This window comes from Lotus japonicus, chromosome 4, assembly GCF_012489685.1.
Source record: "Lotus japonicus ecotype B-129 chromosome 4, LjGifu_v1.2".
NCBI lineage: Eukaryota > Viridiplantae > Streptophyta > Magnoliopsida > Fabales > Fabaceae > Lotus > Lotus japonicus.
The window spans coordinates 22,942,144-22,962,261 of record NC_080044.1 but is presented as its reverse complement, the minus strand read 5'-3'; the positions used below and the strand labels follow the sequence as shown (position 1 = coordinate 22,962,261).

General features: G+C 39.5%; 4 protein-coding genes and 1 long non-coding RNA gene across 5 annotated transcripts; 2 read left to right on the top strand and 3 right to left on the bottom strand.

Annotated features, from left to right (window-relative positions):
- The first annotated feature begins 942 nt into the window (after positions 1-942).
- LOC130710209 (uncharacterized) lies at positions 943-2,458 on the top strand. The gene is made up of 2 exons (XR_009010325.1): positions 943-1,285; positions 1,812-2,458. It is a non-coding gene; the product is annotated as an uncharacterized LOC130710209 (long non-coding RNA).
- A 701-nt stretch (positions 2,459-3,159) lies between these two features.
- Positions 3,160-5,172, top strand: LOC130710207 (uncharacterized). Its single transcript, XM_057559390.1, has one exon. It carries the CDS (start codon positions 3,592-3,594, stop codon positions 5,071-5,073), a length of 1,482 nt encoding a protein of 493 aa, XP_057415373.1. The 5' UTR covers positions 3,160-3,591; the 3' UTR covers positions 5,074-5,172.
- Positions 5,173-5,223: 51 nt separating this feature from the next.
- Positions 5,224-11,513, bottom strand: LOC130710206 (protein NUCLEAR FUSION DEFECTIVE 4-like). The gene is made up of 3 exons (XM_057559389.1): positions 10,823-11,513; positions 6,643-7,571; positions 5,224-6,463 (listed from the first exon to the last, which is right to left on the bottom strand). The coding sequence occupies exons 1-3, from the start codon at positions 11,261-11,263 to the stop codon at positions 5,983-5,985; spliced, it is 1,851 nt and encodes a 616-aa protein (XP_057415372.1). The 5' UTR covers positions 11,264-11,513; the 3' UTR covers positions 5,224-5,982.
- Positions 11,514-16,520: 5,007 nt separating this feature from the next.
- Positions 16,521-16,829, bottom strand: LOC130712494 (uncharacterized). The gene has a single exon (XM_057562324.1). The coding sequence runs from the start codon at positions 16,827-16,829 to the stop codon at positions 16,521-16,523; it is 309 nt and encodes a 102-aa protein (XP_057418307.1).
- An 18-nt stretch (positions 16,830-16,847) lies between these two features.
- On the bottom strand, positions 16,848-17,299 carry LOC130712493 (uncharacterized). Its single transcript, XM_057562323.1, has 2 exons — positions 17,081-17,299; positions 16,848-16,982 (listed from the first exon to the last, which is right to left on the bottom strand). The coding sequence occupies exons 1-2, from the start codon at positions 17,297-17,299 to the stop codon at positions 16,848-16,850; spliced, it is 354 nt and encodes a 117-aa protein (XP_057418306.1).
- Between the last annotated feature and the right edge of the window lie 2,819 nt (positions 17,300-20,118).

Genomic DNA, 20,118 nt, shown 5'->3' with positions numbered 1-20,118 from the left:
ATGTCATTTTATCACTTGTCAAAGCTTCGAGCTCCGGCGAGGACCGACTCCATACGTTTTTCTAAAATATGGACTTATCCCATAAATTTTTTCGGTGAGGGATCTAGTTCAAACGGCAACACAAAGACAGAGACTAATTTGAGGATTCAGCCTATAACTGATAAGTCAGCCACTTGGGGTTACAAATAGTCCTCTTGGGCTTAGAAATATGGGGCGCTGTTAATAACATTTATCGTTTAGGGTGCTACCACCTTTCCATATGGTGTGTGCTCAAAGTTTTATACAATGAAATGGCAGCTCGAGAGTGTGTGGAAGTCCCAAGCAAACGTTTTTTTTTTTTTTGAAATGCCCAAGCAAACGTTGCGCTCACATTGTTTGACGAACTTCAATATATTAAGACAAAATGCAGGAAATAGACACATTTATTAAATTTTCAAATCATGCAACGCACTTTGCTAATCAACCAAACAAGCCTAAAAGAGCTACTCTAAGTCAAAATGCACATGCTGATCCCGTTGACTTCTTTCTTTATTGTCACTTGGTTTCTTAAAAAAAGTGATTTAGAGCATCTACATTCATCATACTCACTAAAAACATTTTTATCCATCACATTTACTAGAGTGTCTACACTTTATTTTTTACAATTTTTCATAGTGTCACATCATCTAAACCACTCACTAATTTTTTACTTCAACCCATAAACTCTTTAAAGTTTCTCTTGTAGACCCCACAATCAACTACATACTTTGGGTGATTAAATGATAAGCAATATGAACATATTTATGAGAGACACATGAGAGAGAATTGTCTACACTACCACACCCAGTGGCGGACCCACATACAGTTCAGGGGGTTCAGTTGAACCCCCTGGAAAAAAAAATTCCTACCTACCCCCCTAAAGTAATTTTTTTTTGAACCCCTGAAATTAAAAAATTGCACCTAGGTCCCATGGTCACTCCTCTCTCTCACGCACTCATTCACTCAGTCTCTCTCTCACCACACTCACGATTCTCTCACTCACACACACCTCTTCTCCTGAGTTCTGACCACCACCGATCCAGTCCACCACCACCAGCCGACGCACCACCGCCACCGGCCACCAGCCCACCACAATCCTTCTCTGCTCACTACCTTCTCTCTCTCTCACGCTGTCACTCAAGGCACCACCCACTCTCTCTCTCAAGCACAAGCCACACCAGTGACACCACGCCACCAGTCCACCACCACCGGCGGCCACAACGCCACCACCCACTCAGCCACTCTCTCTCTCTGTTGAAGCTTGAAGGTTGGTTGGAATTGAAAACCCCCAAATTGAAAACCTAAACCCCAAATTGAAAACCCTAACTGCTATTATTTTGATTTGCTTTCCCTTTTGCTGAGTTTGAAAGTAGTTAAGTAGAGTATGTTGTCAATTGTTGAATTTGCTTAAATCAATTTGTCAATTGTTGTGATTGAGAGTGATTCAATGCTCAGGGTGTGATAGAGCTGTTATGTTGTGGAGGAAAACTCTTGATATGTGAGACCAAGCAATTTGTGTGGATAACATCTATGTACAAAATTTCAAATTGTAATATGTAATCAGTGAAAGTTCAACAATATTTATTTCAAAGGAATACAAAAGCAATATCACATTCGTAAGCAACCCAGTCGAGTAGTTTGAGATCCATCCCCCTCCTCCAAAACAGCTTGGCATTGGCAGCATTTAGGGGGCCAAACATTATTATTTGTGCAGGGACAAACCACAGAACATTACTAATGTTTAAATATCATATAAGATCAAGACTCATAGTCAATATCATATACTTGTGCAGGTGCTGTTTTTTTGCTGCATAATTTGCTGCATAAGGATGTCATTGGTTTTTATGGATGGTTGATATTGGTGGCTGATTTTGGATGTTTTTGTGGCAATGGAGTGTACCAGAATTTGGGAGATTCATTTTTGCTGGCTTTGGGATATCTTGTGCTCCTTGATAAGTCGTTATTGCTGTGTTTTAATTTACATTTGGTATGCTGAGGGCTTTAATTTACAGTTATTTTTAATTTATTTTTATCGATGTGCTCATTTGAAAAATTTGACCCCCCTGACCCCGGGTCCTGGATCCGCCACTGACCACACCCAAATTAGACATGATGGAAGAACAATTTCTCTCCAATGGTGTGAGACACTAGTGAGAGAGTCTCTTTAGTGTGAGACACTCCCATTGGAGATGCTCTAAAATATCTACACTTCATTTTTTACAATTCTCCATAGTGTCACATCATCTATATCACTTTACTAACTTTTTACTCCAACCCAACAACTCTTAAGAGTTTCTATAGTGGATCCCACAAAAAACATCACATTCGTATATTTTATTGTTTATCTCTAATTATATTAATTGTAAGTGTTTGTAATAAATACTAGCTCACTTTTCAAGTCTAGTTTGGAGTATCTATTCTCAGCTACTCATCTTTGTCATGTTGGAATTGAATATGTACTCCAATGATAATAGATACTCATATGAGTATGTATTTAACATTAGATGCTACCATTGGAAATGCTCTTAAACTTTCATTTTCTGCGTATCTAATATTTGTATTGGTAAATGTTAAGCATAAACCTGTAATATAATTGCAGACTGCAGTGTAATATGGAGGAGAGAACAAACGTTTACTTTCTTCAATATGGCAATTTTATAAGCTAATATGCATGTATGTTAGGTAATAAGCAGCATCTCTTTTGAAAATACAAATAAATTGAGACGTGCTTGCAATTGCAAGTGCCTATACAACCACAATTTCTTTGACTCTCAAATACAAGCTGGTTGCATCAAACGACCAACATGGTAAAAACTAGTAATTAAAAAGAACATCAACAATCAACAACAAGCCAGCTTGGATAGGTTTATTGGGCCTGTTTATATTTAAATGAAAGTCTTTTTACTCAATCTACAAGCCTTAAAGTGTATGATTTATATATCTCATTTTGCCCCAAAATTGAAAAACAAACAGCCGAGTAAGATAGTCAACTCCGCAGTGTGAAACTTATAAATTAGAGAGAATATATGAGAGAGCTACCCATAAAATAAGTTTTATTTTATATTGAATTCTTTAAATAATTCTATGCATCAGATTTAATTCATTTGTAAAATTGACATGATGATATGGTTGGTTGTGGACGAAAAAACTCTAATAGGAGAACCAGCTTCACGGTGATGTACATGTTCATGACTCGAACATAATACAGGTTTTTGTACCTAAATTCCTCTCACCATAACAAAGCTTATGAAAACTTAACCAGGAATTTAGGATATAAATTATTCTTAATCTGAACCCTCTGCCGGCAATAGGCATGGGTGTTTGGGAATGCCTAATTGTTTGTGCATATTCAACTACCTAGATACAAAACCTGTAATAAGTAACTCATCACATGAATCCACTTTTTGGCCTCAAAGTGAGGCGTGAGGAACGCACTTGATACAAGATTCCAACTCAACGCACTTTCTTCAGTGCGTGCCTACCTCCCAAATGCCCATAGTCTTCTTCATCTTCCCATAACTTTCAACAGAGTCGTCTCAGAATAATTTAAACAACAAAACTCAAAAAATCTCTATGCCCACATCTTCAGAACTCCCTGAGGAAATGGCCTTCAACAATAGCAGGTCCAGAAGATCACCCAATTCTTCTTCCCCTTCAAATTTTTACTTCTGCACTACCCTTTTCTTCATTGTCCTCTTCACCATACCAGTACTTTTCCTCCTCCACGCCTCCACTACATCCTCCATATGCATCACCACCCTTGCCTCCCAAGCAAAACCTTGGTCTGGTGATCTTCGTTTAGCTAAATTTTCATGGAACCGCCTCCAATTTTCTCAAAATAAACCACCTCCAAAACCTCTCAAAATTGCTGTTTTCTCCAGAAAATGGCCTATTGGCACCACCCCTGGTGGAATGGAGCGCCATGCCTACACCCTCCACACCGCCTTAGCTCACCGCGGCCACAAAGTTCATGTCTTCACATCGCCCCAAGAAACTGCACCTTCTTCTTCTTCTTCGCCTTATATCCATTTCCATGAAGGCGAGCCGGGGAAATGGCGCTACAACAAGGCATGGGAACAGTTTGTGGAGGAAAACAAGGGAGAACCATTTGATGTTGTTCACTCAGAAAGTGTAGCTCTTCCTCACTGGCTAGCTCGCAACCTTTCAAACCTTGCAGTGTCTTGGCATGGAATAGCCCTTGAGAGCTTGCAATCGAGTATTTTCCAGGACTTAGCTCGTGGACCTGATGAACCCATGTCCCCTCTTTTCAACCAGAGCATACAGGGTGTTGTCCCTAAGGTGCTGAATGAGATAAGATTCTTCAGAAACTATGCTCATCATGTTGCTATTAGTGATAGCTGTGGTGAGATGCTAAGAGATGTGTACCAGATTCCTAGCAGAAGAGTCCATGTAATTATTAATGGGGTTGATGGGGAAGATTTCAGAGAAGATGTTTCATTGGGAAGGGAATTCAGAACCAAAATTGGCATTCCAAGAAATGCAAGTTTGGTACTTGGTGTAGCTGGAAGGTTAGTGAAGGACAAAGGCCATCCTCTGCTTCATGAAGCATTCTCAAGGCTAATAACAAAGCACCCCAATGTGTACTTGATCGTTGCGGGTTCTGGACCGTGGGGGAACCGGTACAAGGATTTAGGAAGCCAGGTTCTTGTTCTAGGATCAATGAGTCCTTCCAAGTTAAGAGCATTTTATAATGCTGTTGACATTTTTGTCAATCCGACACTACGACCACAAGGGCTTGATCTTACTTTGATGGAAGCAATGATGAGTGGGAAGCCTCTTTTGGCGTCAAGATTTCCAAGCATTAAAGGTACTATAGTGGTTGATGATGAATATGGCTTCATGTTCTCTCCAAATGTGGAGTCCCTGTTGGAGGCGCTCGAAGCGGTGGTGAAGGAAGGACCACAGAGGCTAGCAAGGAGAGGAAAGGCATGCCGGGAATTCGCTGCCTCAATGTTCACAGCAAAAAAGATGGCATTAGCATATGAGAGGTTATTTCTATGTATAAAAGATCATACATTTTGTGCCTACCCTTGAGGCTTAGGCTAGAAACTCTTATTTCTTTCTTTCATTTATTTTTCTTTAATTCAGAACATAATAAAGATGATGAAATCAGAGGGCAATTTTACAAGTAAATCTCTGTTAGCATTCAAAGAATGGCCGAATGAGTCTATATCAACCTCAACCTTGGCATATGGCAAGTGATGAGTAATCAGAATTTTCATAACAGAGCTTGGGAAAAGACAAAAGCCTCGTTCAAATCATAAAGTGGGATGAAGCTTGGGGAGTTCCTATATTACAAAATCAAACTTTCTAAGTCTTATTTTTCTTTTAAGATGGAAGAAACTGAAAAAAATGAAAACAAAGGGTAAAACTCAGGCATTTGAGCCGTATATTCTATAGAGATCTTGAAAGATATGAAACAATTACAGCTGTTTAAAATGTCATGTCTGGCTTTGTTGGAGAAATCTTTGCTAAAAGCTAAACAAGAAGTAGTTGTTGCAGCATCTTCGATCCAACTTGCAGCAAGCATGGACAAAGCATAGCTCCTGCTTCTACAGAAAAGTTATCAGGCTAAATATCACACTCTGTTCAAAGTTATTTGCTTATGTGAACCAAATCATGGCCGCAAAACTTCCAGAAGGTCCAGACTCAGATGTCATCTGCTTTATTGGTGCATCTTTCCTCAAACCACTTTTCATCTATTCTTTTTTATTGTTTTATTTTTTCATCTATGCACAGTGAATGAGTAACAAAAACCTTATGCTCTTTGCTTCTGAATATCTTGCTCACCTCTACAATAGAATACTCCTCAAAAATCGCACGAGCTTTGGCTCTGCTCCTCTATCTCTGCCTACAATTCATATCTACGACTAGTGAAGCTTCTGCTACTGTCCAAATGAATTCAGTCACACTATGATCTTCATGTCTCATCAGTAACAACAGTTAAGACACAATTGTTTGTGTTGAAGTCCGGTGTTTCTCGAAATGACCATATGCATGTCTGGTTCTTAAGAATAACAGCGCACTCGAAGCAAGCCCGAGGACAGATATGCATCCCCACCAGACAAACGTCCAGAAGTAGCACTGCCTTCCCATACACACTACTTTGTCAGACATTATCAGGTTTCCTGGTTTTGAGTTTGCATTGGCATCATAAACAAGCGCTGCGAGAAAACCATAGAGAAGTGATCCAATTGGGATATTTGTTATGAGAATATTATGATTGACACCGACGCTGTTAGGTCCAAACAGCTCAGATGTAACAGACACAGCAGCTGCAAATATGAAACCGGAACTCAACCCAATTAGGGCAGTGCCTGTTTGCAGTGCCAGAGAACTGTCTGATGCAGCAAGCAAGATGAACGCGATCGGGGTCGGAATAAGTGCAACGGATAGCCAACCAGTCCTTGCAAAGTATAACTTACTGCGATACAGAAGAAACTATCATCATAAATGCTCTAAGGTTCACTATTAAATCCTAAAGCAGAACATTGTTTTCTTTCTAAATCGCAAGGAAAAGAATTCTCCATGCATAGTATGGGTGCACCGTGCACGTACTAGTATAAATAATAAATTAGATTACAAATTGAAGAGAATACTTACTTGCGAATATAGTCTGGCCCAGCCGAAAGCAAACGGCCAAAAAAAGAAAAGGACGCATAGAGTGTGACAAGAGTGGAAGTATTTGAACTCAGGCCAAGAGATTGTGCAATCTGTCCCAGATTATTGCTATAGACAAGACCAATTGTGCCGCCGCAGAAGTATGTAACATAGTATAACCAAAAGTCCAATCTGCGAACAATGACTGCAGCTGAGTGCTCTTCTCCTAGCATTGTCAACTGATCCTGGTCAATCATCCTCTCGCAGCACACATCACTATCTGACGTCTTCTGACTTTCAAACATGTTACCATTGTTACCCAGCAGGCTGTAGTAGGCATCTCCATTGCTGGCGATACTATTGTGACGGCTGAGTTCTTTATGCAGCTCAAGATCATCATCGTGAACAAGAATGAAGCTCGAGCCTTCCATCCGAAAGCTGGAATGGATGGTACGGTTAAACCAAGCCCGAGCATATACGATTCCAGGAATGAATAATGGGAAGAGGAGGAGGAGAATAGCTCCACCAAAGTAGAGTCGAGCTGAAGTCACGGAAGAAGCAGATGAGCCAAAGAGGAGTAGGTAAACGCCAGTTAAGATGGCTATGAAGTTCAGTATTAGAAATATCAGCGAGTCCCGGTTAACAGCATCAGGAGGGAGAGGGTCTAGAGCCGGTTGGCGTAGAATCGGAATAAGTGCAAAGATGCAAACGAGAAGAGGAACAAGAGCATTCAGAAGCAGATACAGTGCTTTGGATGAAGGGTCTATTGAATTGGCAGCAAGGGTGTAGAGGGCTGCACTAACACCATTAAAACTCACAGTGAGTGATAATGCAAGGGTTCGGTTAACTGGAAAGTTCCTAATGCAGAGAACAAAACAAACCGTGTTGAACCAACAGATGCTACAGCCACCTAAAAGACACAGAAGAAAGACCTGCAAGAAAGAATTAAAACACAGTTAACGCGATGAAGGCTGTGAGCAAATTTCTGTATATTGCAATTCACTTCAGTGATGTTTAAGAGTTAACCAACCATTCATGGTTTAGAGTTACCAGATGTAATTACAAATTAATTATTCTCATTATTTTCTTCTACTCCTTTTCAGATACGTACAGAGCTTCTGTTACAATACAGCACATCTTTACAGAGAAATCATGCACATGTCCACCCTCACAAATCTAGATGTGTTCTTTATTAAAGATCTATAACAACTTCCAGCTAAAATCAGATAATAAATATTTGATTTTATGAAATAAACCACGTGAGATTGGCATGTATTAAAAGCTGAAAGATGCAAGCTACAATTGAATTATACATTCATAGATGTCAAATAATGTCAAATAACCCCTCACGCAAGAGCTCTTTGGGCTTGAAGCGTGGATAAATGCACAGGCCCACCTACCATGTGCTTAGTTAAATTCCACTTTTTAATTAGAAAGTGAGGGGAGCAAGGATCGAACTCTAGACCTCTCGGTCATAGAGGCTCTGATACCATGTCAAATAACCACTTAATCCCAAAAGCTTAAGCTGTTAGGTAAGAGCCACATGAATGGTTTTATATTATATTATAATACTTCCCCTCACGCAAGAGCCCTTTGGACTTGAAGCGTGGATAAATGCACAGGCCCGTCCACCTACCATGTGCTTAATTAAATTCCACTTTTTTAATTAGAAAGTGAGGGGAGCAGGGATCGAATTCTAGACCTCTCGGTCATAGAAGCTTTGATACCATGTCAAATAACCACGTATCCCAAAAGCTTAAGCTGTTGGGTAAGGGCCACTTTAATGATTTTATATTATATTCTAACAATAGATAGATCTCATAATAGTGATCAGTAAATGGTTTATGTTTAAAAAAAAAAGTAAATGGTTTCAAATCAATCATTGAATCTCACGGGCTTGCAATGAAATTCGGTATTAGTCATTAATGATTCCATTAATAATTTAAAGACTCATTATATCCTTAATTTACCACTAATGATCTAGGAATATAGATCCAAAAATATTCAACATGACAACAGGCTTTTACTAGTGCAGGTTGATAAACAGAGTGCTAATGCAGCATAAAAAATTTATGTGCGTCAATAATTTATTTGTCAATACGCGGCTGCTCAATTTTTAAATTAAGAAAAGAAGTCACTTTAGTTTATGGCTGGTCTAACTTTTATGGAGCTAAGTCCGCAAGAATATACAATGAATCAATGGTGACCACTGACCAGTGGAGAATTGTGGTAGTGAAAACGACATACAAGGAAAACCAAACCATGAACCACAACAGACAAAAATCCTGAGAAAATCATAACCTCACAATTTAACTTGTTTCCTATGAACCCAGGAAAGGAAAACCTGACGACAACAGTATTTCAAATACACGAGTCACCGCAGATACAAAATATTATTAAACAGTAACGGTTTTGCATCAACATTTTGTTGGTATTGTAAATTGCTATAGTAATCTGACCTCAATGTGGTCGGGTCAAATGTCTTGTATTTAGTGCATGTTTGGTTTTAATTCTTATACTACTAGATATGAATTTATCTTCTTAAAAATAAATATTTTTTATTTTCTACTAAATGTTGATTTATTTGGATTTTTCAAACACACTTCACTTAACCGTGGGGAATAAAGTAAATCATTACTCCTATAATTTTTATTTGAGAAAACAATGATAGTGATTTAAAGCACACCATAGTTTTTAATGCATGCAAATATACAATTACAATCTCAATTATTGATTTCACAATAGTTGAAATGTTGAATGATTCGGATTGTTTACTTCAATTTTTAATTTAAAGTGAATCTCTCATGTGCGATTCATAGCAAATTACTTTTAACGACTGCAACCGAGATGTGACTGTTTTGCATTAACATATTATCTACTACAATTTATATTTTTCTAATTATGACTGTGGCATTTGAAATTTTATAGGTTAAAAGTGAGGGTATTAAAAGCGCAAAAATTATACTCAACGGTTAACAGGTGTCGGTCGTAGTGGTAAAATATAATTGTTTAAACTCTTAAGTTGAGAGCTCGATTCATAAAAGATGCAGCACTCTTGAAGAGACATTTAACTTCCACTACTCCCAGATCGGAATTACAAGAGCAATTAACACAAAAATGTAATTCAAAGGTTTTTTTTTTTGCATTAACCACTTGAATTGGAAATGGAAATTGAACTTTTTAGGGTACAATGTAGAAGTAGCTAGTATTGAATAATTAAATAGAAACATATATTCAGAAAAAATGTATTACATAATTCGAACTCATTCTTATACCAAATTATTACTAATTTTTTCTCTATTCAATTTCACTCTCTCTTCCATGATTTCTGTTTGTCTTTTCATATTATAATAACAAAAACCTATGAGACAAGTCAATCATATAAAGTCTTAATTTAAACGTAAAAAAAAGTCTTGATTTTAACATATAAAAAAAAAAACAGCTTATGTTGGAGTTTCAGATATAAAAAATAACATTTAACTGTTGAAATTAGTTTTTTTTGTACAAATTTATTTTGTTTCCCTTGAATTACTTTTGTGTAATTATTCTACTAAATAAATTACACTTACATTTAATAGAAGTGGATTTTTTTATATTTTCATAATTTATATAAAATCCACAAAAATACATCCATGTTTATTTATATCTTAAAAGTTATTCCATATTACTAGCCAAATTTTTTTATATTTTCTTTTCTAATATTATTCTAAAACTAAAAAAAATATCATTCTCTCAAATTAAATTATATAAAATTTAAAATTATAAATGCATCAATTTATTCTAAATTTAAGTATATTTGTATTTAATAAACCTGATAGTTATGAAAATAAGTTTCGTTTGTGAAAATTATTGCAATCAAAAAATAACTTAACAAAATACTAATTATAAAAAATATTATATTCTTTTCTAAACCCATTTTTTTCATACTCAGGTTTGGTACACCAAACCAAATCAAAGCCAAGGGCTTGGTGAATGGGGCCAGTAACAACTATAGTAGTAACCATTTTGCTTCATAATAGTTACTAATTTAATACCATGGTTGTTCTCTTTTCTCCTAATTTGGCAGTGAAAAGCTACTTAATTTGGGAATGCTTCAGAATCAATTACCAAACAAGCACTAATTACTACAACTAACTAATCGATGTGAAATGTCAAGAACAACAAGAAAGGGGAAAGAAATTACCAGAAAATAAGGCAAAGTGATGACATGGTTGATCACAAGCCACTGAAGGCCATAACCAATGAAACCCATGGAAGCAGCGATGAACATGACGAAAGACAGAGGAAGATACATCAAAGCAAGCCCCGACGACCAACCGAAAACCTTCCCCATATCATTCGCGGTGGCGAGATAATTGAGCTGAACCTGCGAGATATCAAGCGCCGATTTCAACGACGACGAGTACTGGGAGAAATCGAAATTGGTCCCTGTAAACGCCTGAATCCAAATCGTGGCGACGAGAATCATCCATTTCCGTGATTGCCCCGCCATGGCCACCACCAGAGCGAGAAAAGCCCTCCGTCGGAATGCGGTTCTGGTTCGCCGCGGCGATTCGTCGTCGGAATCTGTTGATCGGAAAGGGAATCTGCTGCGTTTATTGTGATCGGTGCTGCGTGTCCTCATTTAAGACGTGTTTGTTTGGGGATTTATATAGTGGAGAGGAAAGTGCGGTTCGTTTTTAATAAGCTCGATTGATACGTCTCTGTCTGTCGTTTTATCTCTTTTTATTTTTTTGTGACTCTGGCATGTTGCAGTGGCCTTATACTACAGTGGCTCGAAGCATCGTTTAGTCGTTTTGATGTAGGATTTGGAAGTTTTGTTTGTATTGTAACAACAAAATGTAGTGACCAAAAAAAAAAAAAACAACAAAATGTGAATACTATCATAATGAACTGTACCAAGATATGTAAAATCAAATGCTTGTGAATTAATACTAACGAAACGTTTTTACAAAATTATTAATATTAACTAATTTTATTAATTCTTAAAAAAGGTGAATTTCGTCGTACCCGCAATTTAGAATTCTCAATGTTATAATTCTAGTCTCAATAGTACTCATTCATTAGGCAACTGAACTTGTTCCCCGACAATCTTTGTTGACGTCCACCACGAGTCCACAACCTTGCAGAGGTTGCAGTGAATCTCGACCTTAACATTGAGTTTGAGCGACATGATTTCAACAAGAAAGAGGCTTAACACCTATTTAATCGACGCAATTAATCTTAAGGTACATTATTGAGAAAATACAATTGATAACTCATGTGATATATAAGTCTTTATTACTATGCTAACTTATTTAAGGTACCATATCTTGACCTGAACTAAGGTACCAAATCATACGTAAAAGTGACATATGTAATATGTATATGAACGGAGTTAGTGTTATGGAAGGAAAGCTCATGTTAGCCCACATGTAACGACCAGCGACAAAAGTCAGATTTAATGAGTTGGTAAAGCTCAGGGACCTAAAGTTGTTTGTAAATGGACCGAATCAATTTTGAAGGGTTCTAAACCTTTTGGTCTTTATTTTATTGTACAGTAGTTTGATCTTTTTTGAAAGGGCAGTAGTTTGATCTTGAATTCAGACTTAATTTAATCTATCAAAATTAACTTAGTTTGAATTCAATCAATTTTTCTATTGTAGTTTTATTTTTCAAAGTATCATTTCACATTGCAGAGATGAGATACTAATATCTTTAGGGTACAATCATGACTCGCGCCCTTTCTCTCTTTCAGTCTGACAGACACATATTATTATTACCTTTTTTATTCTAAGAGACACACATTTAAAAACATTTACTGAGCCAAAATTATTATGCACATAAATAATTTCCTTTAGCTTTCATGCCTTTCTAATGTGAACATACTTTTATGCTCAGTTTGGATAGAGATGAAAATGAGTGAAATGAATATAAGTGAAAAGGATATAAGAGGAATGAATATAGATGGAAAATGAAATGATTGTCAAGTTGTTTGGATTGAGAGAAAAAGATGAAAAAATGAAAGGAAAAGTGAAAGTAATGTTCATGTAATTACTACGTCACCCTTTTATATATTCTTTTTTCAGAATTTAAATATATGTTAAGTTAACATATTTTAAAATAAATTTAATAAATTATTATAACTATATTTTATCTTTTTACATGCAACTGCATAATAATCATGTTTTAGTTTAAATTTGACGTTTTATTTCAAAATAATAATAGCATATTGGTAAGTTGAAGGAAATATTTTTCGTGTCTATTATTGATAATAGATGAGGTATTTATACAAAATACAGTTGACTAAATAATAATGACTAAACCTAATTACCAACGTAATTAAAGGAAATAGAATAAATAAATTATTCCTATTATTCTATTCTATCACACCCCCGCAGTCGAAGCGGGAGGTTCACCGACGCTGAGACTAGAACGAAAATCATCAAAGAGGACCCGAGGAAGGCCATTAGTAAAAATGTCCACAATCTGATGACGGGAAGGAACATGAAGAATGCGAGTCTGGCCACGCGCGACCTTTTCCCGAACAATGTGAATATCCATCTCTATATGTTTGGTACGCTGATGGTGCACTGGATTTCCAGAGAGGTAGATGACACTAACATTGTCACAGTGGACCAATGTTGCCTGAGAGAGAGGAAAGTGAAGCTCCATAAGTAAATTGCAGATCCAACAAAACTCGGAGACAACATTAGCAACACCCCGGTATTCAGCTTCAGCACTAGAGCGAGATAGGGTGGGTTGCCACTTAGATGACCAAGAAATAAGATTGTCACCGAGGAAAACACAGTAGCCAGAAGTAGAGCGTCTGGTGTCAGGACATCCCCCCTAGTCAGCATCCGTATAAGAAATAAGTTTCTCAATAGGGGAGGGATACAAGTGAAGACCGTAAGTCAGAGTGCCACAAATATGGCGTAAGACACGCTTAAGAGCAAGCATATGCTCGGTGTGGGGAGCATGCATGTGCAAGCACACTTGCTGAACAACATAGAAAATGTCAGGACGAGTGAAGGTGAGGTAATGTAAGGCACCAGCAAGACTCCGATACAACGTGACATCCTCACAAGGAGTCCCAGAAGAAGAACTGAGCTTCTGCATGGTGTCAACCGGAGTAGCAGAAGGGTTGCACGACGCCATGCCGGCGCGGGCAATGATCTCACTAGCATAACTGCTCTGACTGAGGAAAAGGCCACCGGCATGCCGAGTGACAACGATGCCAAGGAAATAACTCAGAGGACCCAGATCCTTCATAGCAAATTCAGATGCAAGAAGTGCCATATAGGATTTGCGGAGATCATGAGAAGAAGCAACGAGGATGATATCATCAACATATAGCAGAATATAGGCAATGTTAGTACCCCGTCGGAAGATAAAAAGGGAATGATCAGAACTGTTGTGTTGGAAGCCAATAGAGGAAACATAGTCAGCAAACTGCTGATACCAAGCACGAGGCGCCTGTTTCAGACCATAAAGAGACTTCTTCAGACGACAGACATAGTTCGGGTGCTGAGAGTCGCGGAAACCCAATGGATGATGCATGTAGACAGTCTCATGGAGATCACCATGCAGAAAGACATTCTGGACATCCAACTGATGAATGGGTCAGGATCTGGAGAGAGCAATGCTGAGAACTGTCTGTATGGTAGCCGGTTTGACCACGGGGCTGAAAGTCTCGTCACAATCCACACCTGCAATCTGAGACCTGCCATCACCTACAAGACGAGCCTTATAACGCTCAAACAAACCATTAGACTCTTTTTATGGCGAAAAATCCACATACATCGAATAACATTAACATCACAAGGACGGGGAACCAACTCCCACATATTATTTCTAATAAGAGCATTAAATTCAGACTGCATAGCGGACTTCCAATTAGGATCGGATAAGGCTTGTTTTGGGTTACGAGGCAAGGGTGAGATGGACGGGTCATCAATAGAGACCGAAAAACTAAAAGGCTTTTTAGGTTTGGAAATACTGTGCATGCTACGGGTGGTCATGGTACGAGTTGGAGGTGCAGGTGGGACCGGAGGCAAGGGTAAAGGCACGAAAGAAGTAGGTGAGGAGGTGGGGGTCGGTGAGGGTGTCGTAGAGTCAGTGGGACTCGACGGTGGGATCGAAAGGTCAGGAGGGTGTGTGGATGTAGTTTGCCAATGATGGATCAGAGAAGGAGGTAGGTCCTCGGTGAAACAATCATAAGAGGACGTAGAGTCCAAGGGCAAATCAGCAAAAGGAAATCTAGATTCGTCAAAGATAACATGCCGCGAAATTATTAGTTTTCTGTTTGACAAATCATAACATTTATAACCTCTGTGATTCATCGGATACCCCAGGAAAACACACGGAGACGATCGTGGCTGTAGTTTGTTTATTGTAGCGGAAGGAAAAAGAGGAAAACATAGACAACCAAAGACACGTAAGTGTGAGAATGAAGGGTCACGATGATACAACAGCTGAGTGGAGGAATCATTTCTAAGAGTCTTGCGGAGCAGAATGTTCAGAAGGTACATTGCCATTTGAAGGGCGTGATGCCAAAAGGAAGGAGGAACAGACGAATGAGCCAAGAGGGTGCGGATCATGTTGTTAATGGTGCAGATTTTTCGTTATGCTTTGCCGTTTTGAGAAGAAGTGTGAGGGCAAGAGAAGCGATAAATAAGGCCATTAGCATCACAATACCGGTGAAAGGAATCATTGTCATATTCACGCCCATTATCACATTGAAGACATTTAATATTTGCAGAAAATTGAGTTTTAATAAGTGTAGCAAGAGCAGTAAATATATCATAAACCTGAGATTTCTTGCTACTAGGAAACGTCCATCAAAAAATCAGTGTGATCATCCAAAAACAAAACGTAATAACGATGACCATAAGTGCTTAAAATAGGAGACGTCCATAAATCACTATGCAAAATATCAAATGGCCTCAAAGTAATAGTTTCAGAGGAACCGAAAGGAAACCGAACATGTTTGCCTAAAACACAAGAATCACAAACAGTACTAGAACGCGAAAGTTCACAATAAATAAGTTTATTATTCCTAAGGTGATTTAAAACTGAGGAAGCTGGATGACCAAGACGATTGTGCCAAATACCAGAAGCAAGACCAGCAAAATGAGAGGAACAGGTGACTGGGTAGAGGTCGCCGAGGCTGTTACATCCCAGGAGAGGCATCCCCGTCTGGAAGTCAGACACTGAGAATCCAAAAGAAACAGAAACATTATTGTCAGTAGTGAGTTGTCGCACAGAAATTAAGTTTTTAATAATTCGCGGAGTGTGCAAGACATGGTTGAGTGCTAAAGGTTTGTGAGGGATGGGAATAGAAGTGTGTCCCGAACCCTGAATTGGAATGCCCTGACCACTACCAACTATCAATTTCTGATTAAAATGACTTAAATTAGAATAAGACGTGAGAGTACCTTGAGATGACGCAGTATGGGACGAGGCGCTGGTGTCCATGTACCACGTGGTGTCTGAAGGAGTCAAGGACACGGTGTGCATGGCAGCAGCGATATCAGTGGGTGCTGGAGAAGCAGTAGCGGTGTAGGCTTGAGGACGCTGACCCATAACGCCGGGTTGCTGCGGAGGACCCATGGGACGCGGCCACTGAGAGGTGGGGTAAGGACAAGGAGGCATGCCCCAATGCCCCAAGGGGAAGGGGCCCAACTAAGGGGAGGAGTCCAACCCCAGAGATTACAGGATGCCTGTGGAGGCGGGTGCCATGGTGGAGGAGCTGCAGCAGGGGAACCAGAGGAGCCAGATGATCCAGTATAGCGGGAGCCATCTTTCTTTTTAGGTTTTCCAGAACTACCCTGATAGTTACGATTTTGCCTGGACCCAGAACGGTAGTTAGAGTGTCCCTGATTGTTGCGGTTGGGGGCGCGCTACTGAGAAGAGTCATCAGAGTCCCGTGGATGGGAAGCTGAAGTGTGCAAAGCAGTCTGAGAGGCAGGGCCTGACATCTTTGCGAGACCGGATTCCTCGAGAATCAGCATGGAGCGGACCTTGAGGAAATGAGGCAAAGGCTCACTCAGACGGATCAGAGTGGCAACACCACGGAAAGGCTCAGTGAGACCAGAGACCAACTGGAGAACAAGACGATGGTCACTAACGGGGGCACCAACATTCCTCAACTGATCAGAGATATGTTTCAGACGCTGACAATAGGCCGAAACATTAGGAAAATCCTCCATGCGAGTGGAGATGAAATCCTAGTCGAGAGCAACAGCACAGGAGTTCTGATTGTCCTCAAACATAGAAGCTATATAGTTCCAAGTAGCCATAGCAGTAGAACCTTTCTCCATAACAGTGGAGAGAAGGTCAAAGGAGATGGTGGAACAAATCCACTGTTTGACAGTAGAGTCAAGAGTAGCCCACCGGGCATAGGAAGGATCGGTGCGCGCAGGAGGCTCCATGTCAGCTTGAGGAATAATGTGGTGGAGACCTGAGTGGCGTGAGCATGAGTCTCAAACAATTCAATCCACAAAGCATAATGATCCTTGTCTATCTCGAGTTTGAAAGGAATGTTGTTTTTGATATTGGTGACATCAAGGGTAGTTTGAAAATCCGGCTTGGCAGAGGAGGACGACGACGCCGTGGGCGCGGGGACCATAGTGGGGTCGCCGATTGGAGAGCCAGTGGTCGAGTCATTGGAGGTAGCCATAGAAACTGCAAAATAGAATAAATAAATTTTTTTTAGGTTCTGGCTGGAGCGGTTGGACCGTGTTTGATTGAACCGGTTGCGGGCGAATCGGAAACAAGAGACAGACTCGGATCTGATGTGGGTCGGGTCTCTTCTTCAATCTGGGTCCGCCTCACCTGGGTTGTGAGACGCGGATCCGAGAGAGGGACGGGACGGTTGAGGCGGCGGCGCGGGCAAGAGCGTGCGCGGCTGGCGGAGAGCGGCGCGACAACTGCGGTGGCCTGGGCGGTGGTTCTGTCGCGGTTGGAGAAACGCGCGAAGTGAAGAAGAACCAGGTGCGGGGCAGACGCGCGGCTGGAGGGGAGGAGCGACGGCTCGGTGGCTGAGGGACGAGCAACGGAGCGGCAGCGGTTTGAAGAGCGACGGCGGCGGCCCGTGGGAGGCTGTAGGCGGCGGCTAGGGTTTGGGTGGTTGAAGGAGGAGAGAAAAAAAACAATGATTAAAATTAGGTCAGAAAAGGAGAGGATCTGAACCTGCTCAATGATACCATGAAGGAAATATTTTTCATGTCTATTATTGATAATAGATGAGGTATTTATACAAAATACAGTTGACTAAATAATAATGACTAAACCTAATTACCAACGTAATTACAGGAAATAGAATAAATAAATTATTCCTATTATTCTATTCTATCATAAGTGGTAACGTGAACTTGCACCAAAATATTTGTTCTTCTTGTAAAAAAGAATAGGGGCACAAATGAGTTTCTCACCCTCTGTCTATGTTCACTTCATCTATGCGAAGAAAACTGACACAATACTGTGGAGGTACGGATTTCCCATCAAATTCCATGCATGTGTTATCCAAACACATAATGAGTGTGTTTTCATGCCATTTTCCAGCCCATCTGTTTTCCTTCCATGTAAAATCACCCGATCCAAACATAATGTTAGTCTATGAAAAGTATGAACCCATTCGATAAAACTATGATTTGTGCAAACTAAACCCGAATAACTCGTAGTTACTAATTGGTTGGTGATGGATCTAGTGTTTTGATGTTTTTCACCCGATAAAATTGACTATTTTGACTCGAATCCGACCGAAATCGACCGATGGAAAGGTCCTCAGCCTTCGTCGTCTATATCAACAATCATAGTTTTCATTGGCTTAAGCGATAATCATAATGTTCATTGTCTATACCGAGGAAGAAAATCATCAAACTACATCATAATGAGTACACTTCACTTGAACTAAATCGTCCCAAGAATTTCACTTCACTTGAAACAAAAACATCCAAATAATTTCTACATATTGAAACCATGCTGAAAACTTATGGTGCAACTTCCTTATTGGATTTCTCTGGTAGTTAATCATTCATCGATATAACCACACATATTTCATCGACATCAACCAATATTTCTCGTGCGTTATCACCACACACCTTACATTCTTGTCAATCGATGTTCATTTGCTTTCTCCACACACCTGCATCTATGTCAACCAATGTATGTTTGCTACCTAGACAATTTTTTTGTACATGCTGAGAATGTCTTGTATAATCTTGATCACATAGACTTTTCCATCCAATTTCTCCATTACAACACCATCGCATGTGTATAATAGTTGTAAATTGTGCGCCAGGTAAGTCCCCAGGAAAGAGAGGTGAGTTACATTGATGGACACGCTTAAATACCAAGTATTTCATAGCCAGAACCTTTCCAAACATCATTTGCATAGTATCATCGTCCCTCCGAGGGGAAGTTTTTGTTTGGCTGATAAATATAATGGTTTGCATACCAGCTTAGGGGTTTTTGGGTTGTTTAGTTCGTGGGTGGCTTGGTGAGGATTTTGGGAGGTTGTGTATTTGAAAGCTCTCTCAGGGATTGTGGTACTCTTTTTCCTTCACTTGGTTTTCTCCCTAATGGATTTTTCCTTGTAAGGTTTTAATGAGGCCCTTTCTCTAAGGGTGGCTGTAAGACCCAAGATTTTAAGCTTAGAATAAGTGGAAGAGATTTCCATTTACGATTAGGCTTGATGTATCGTGAAAGGAAACCTGAACAAGAGTTTACCAAATGAAATAAATTTATGAAGGAGAAAGTTCAGGAAAAGTCAAAGGATCGTATCGAAGTCGATAAAAGTTATAGCACGATCGTTATACGCTTAAACCTAGGTCAGAAACCCTAATATATAGCTAATTTTCATTTATAGGCACGATGGAAGTTAATTCCAAAAATCTTCAGAGAAATGTTAGAACTTCTCTTTTTCCATATATCACAATCGTTTCGAGGCGAAACTCTAGGATCTACGAACGTCCGATTCCAATCATCGGAAGTTTGCCGAAACCGAAACCCTGGTATTTCAAAACCCTAGAATTTCTCGACAATGAAGACTTTATCTATTCAGAGCTTCAAATGAATATTCTACACGCGTACACCCATTTCTCTTGATGATTTCAATCTTTCTTCCGAAGGAAGTTTTCTATTCCGACATTCGATGCAAAAAGCAACTTATCGGGTAAAATAGTTTTATACCGACTATGCATTAGTTGCAAAAAATACAAGGAGACCTCTTTATAGTTTTGGAATTCTTTTGCCAAAACATATCTATTAATTCACGGAGAATGACGCCGGAAAAATCAGATTCGCGAAACTTTCATTTTCCCGCGTTTTGCCAACCTCTATATATAGCCAAGAAATGAGAAAAAAATCACAAAACTCACCCAAAAACCCATTCAAGGCCGCGAGTTTGCATAGGAGAGGAGGAGGAGAGATTTTCTTCATTTCTTGCTTGATCGTCGATCAATCAGTTGCTACTTCAAGGCTTCGAGGTATAGTCGC

What these genes read in the sequence shown, in the direction of transcription:
- LOC130710207 (XM_057559390.1), top strand. Translation starts at nt 3,592, where the DNA reads ATGCCCACATCTTCAGAACTCCCTGAGGAAATGGCCTTCAACAATAGC.
- LOC130710206 (XM_057559389.1), bottom strand. Translation starts at nt 11,263, where the DNA reads ATGAGGACACGCAGCACCGATCACAATAAACGCAGCAGATTCCCTTTC. An exon ending in TCACTTTGCCTTATTTTCTG is followed by an intron (nt 7,572 to 10,822) that starts GTAATTTCTTTC and finishes TCTTTCTTGCAG; the next exon opens with GTCTTTCTTCTGTGTCTTTT. An exon ending in GGGCCAGACTATATTCGCAA is followed by an intron (nt 6,464 to 6,642) that starts GTAAGTATTCTC and finishes TCTGTATCGCAG; the next exon opens with TAAGTTATACTTTGCAAGGA.
- LOC130712494 (XM_057562324.1), bottom strand. Translation starts at nt 16,829, where the DNA reads ATGGAGGATTTTCCTAATGTTTCGGCCTATTGTCAGCGTCTGAAACAT.
- LOC130712493 (XM_057562323.1), bottom strand. Translation starts at nt 17,299, where the DNA reads ATGGCTACCTCCAATGACTCGACCACTGGCTCTCCAATCGGCGACCCC. An exon ending in CTCATGCTCACGCCACTCAG is followed by an intron (nt 16,983 to 17,080) that starts GTCTCCACCACA and finishes ACTGTCAAACAG; the next exon opens with TGGATTTGTTCCACCATCTC.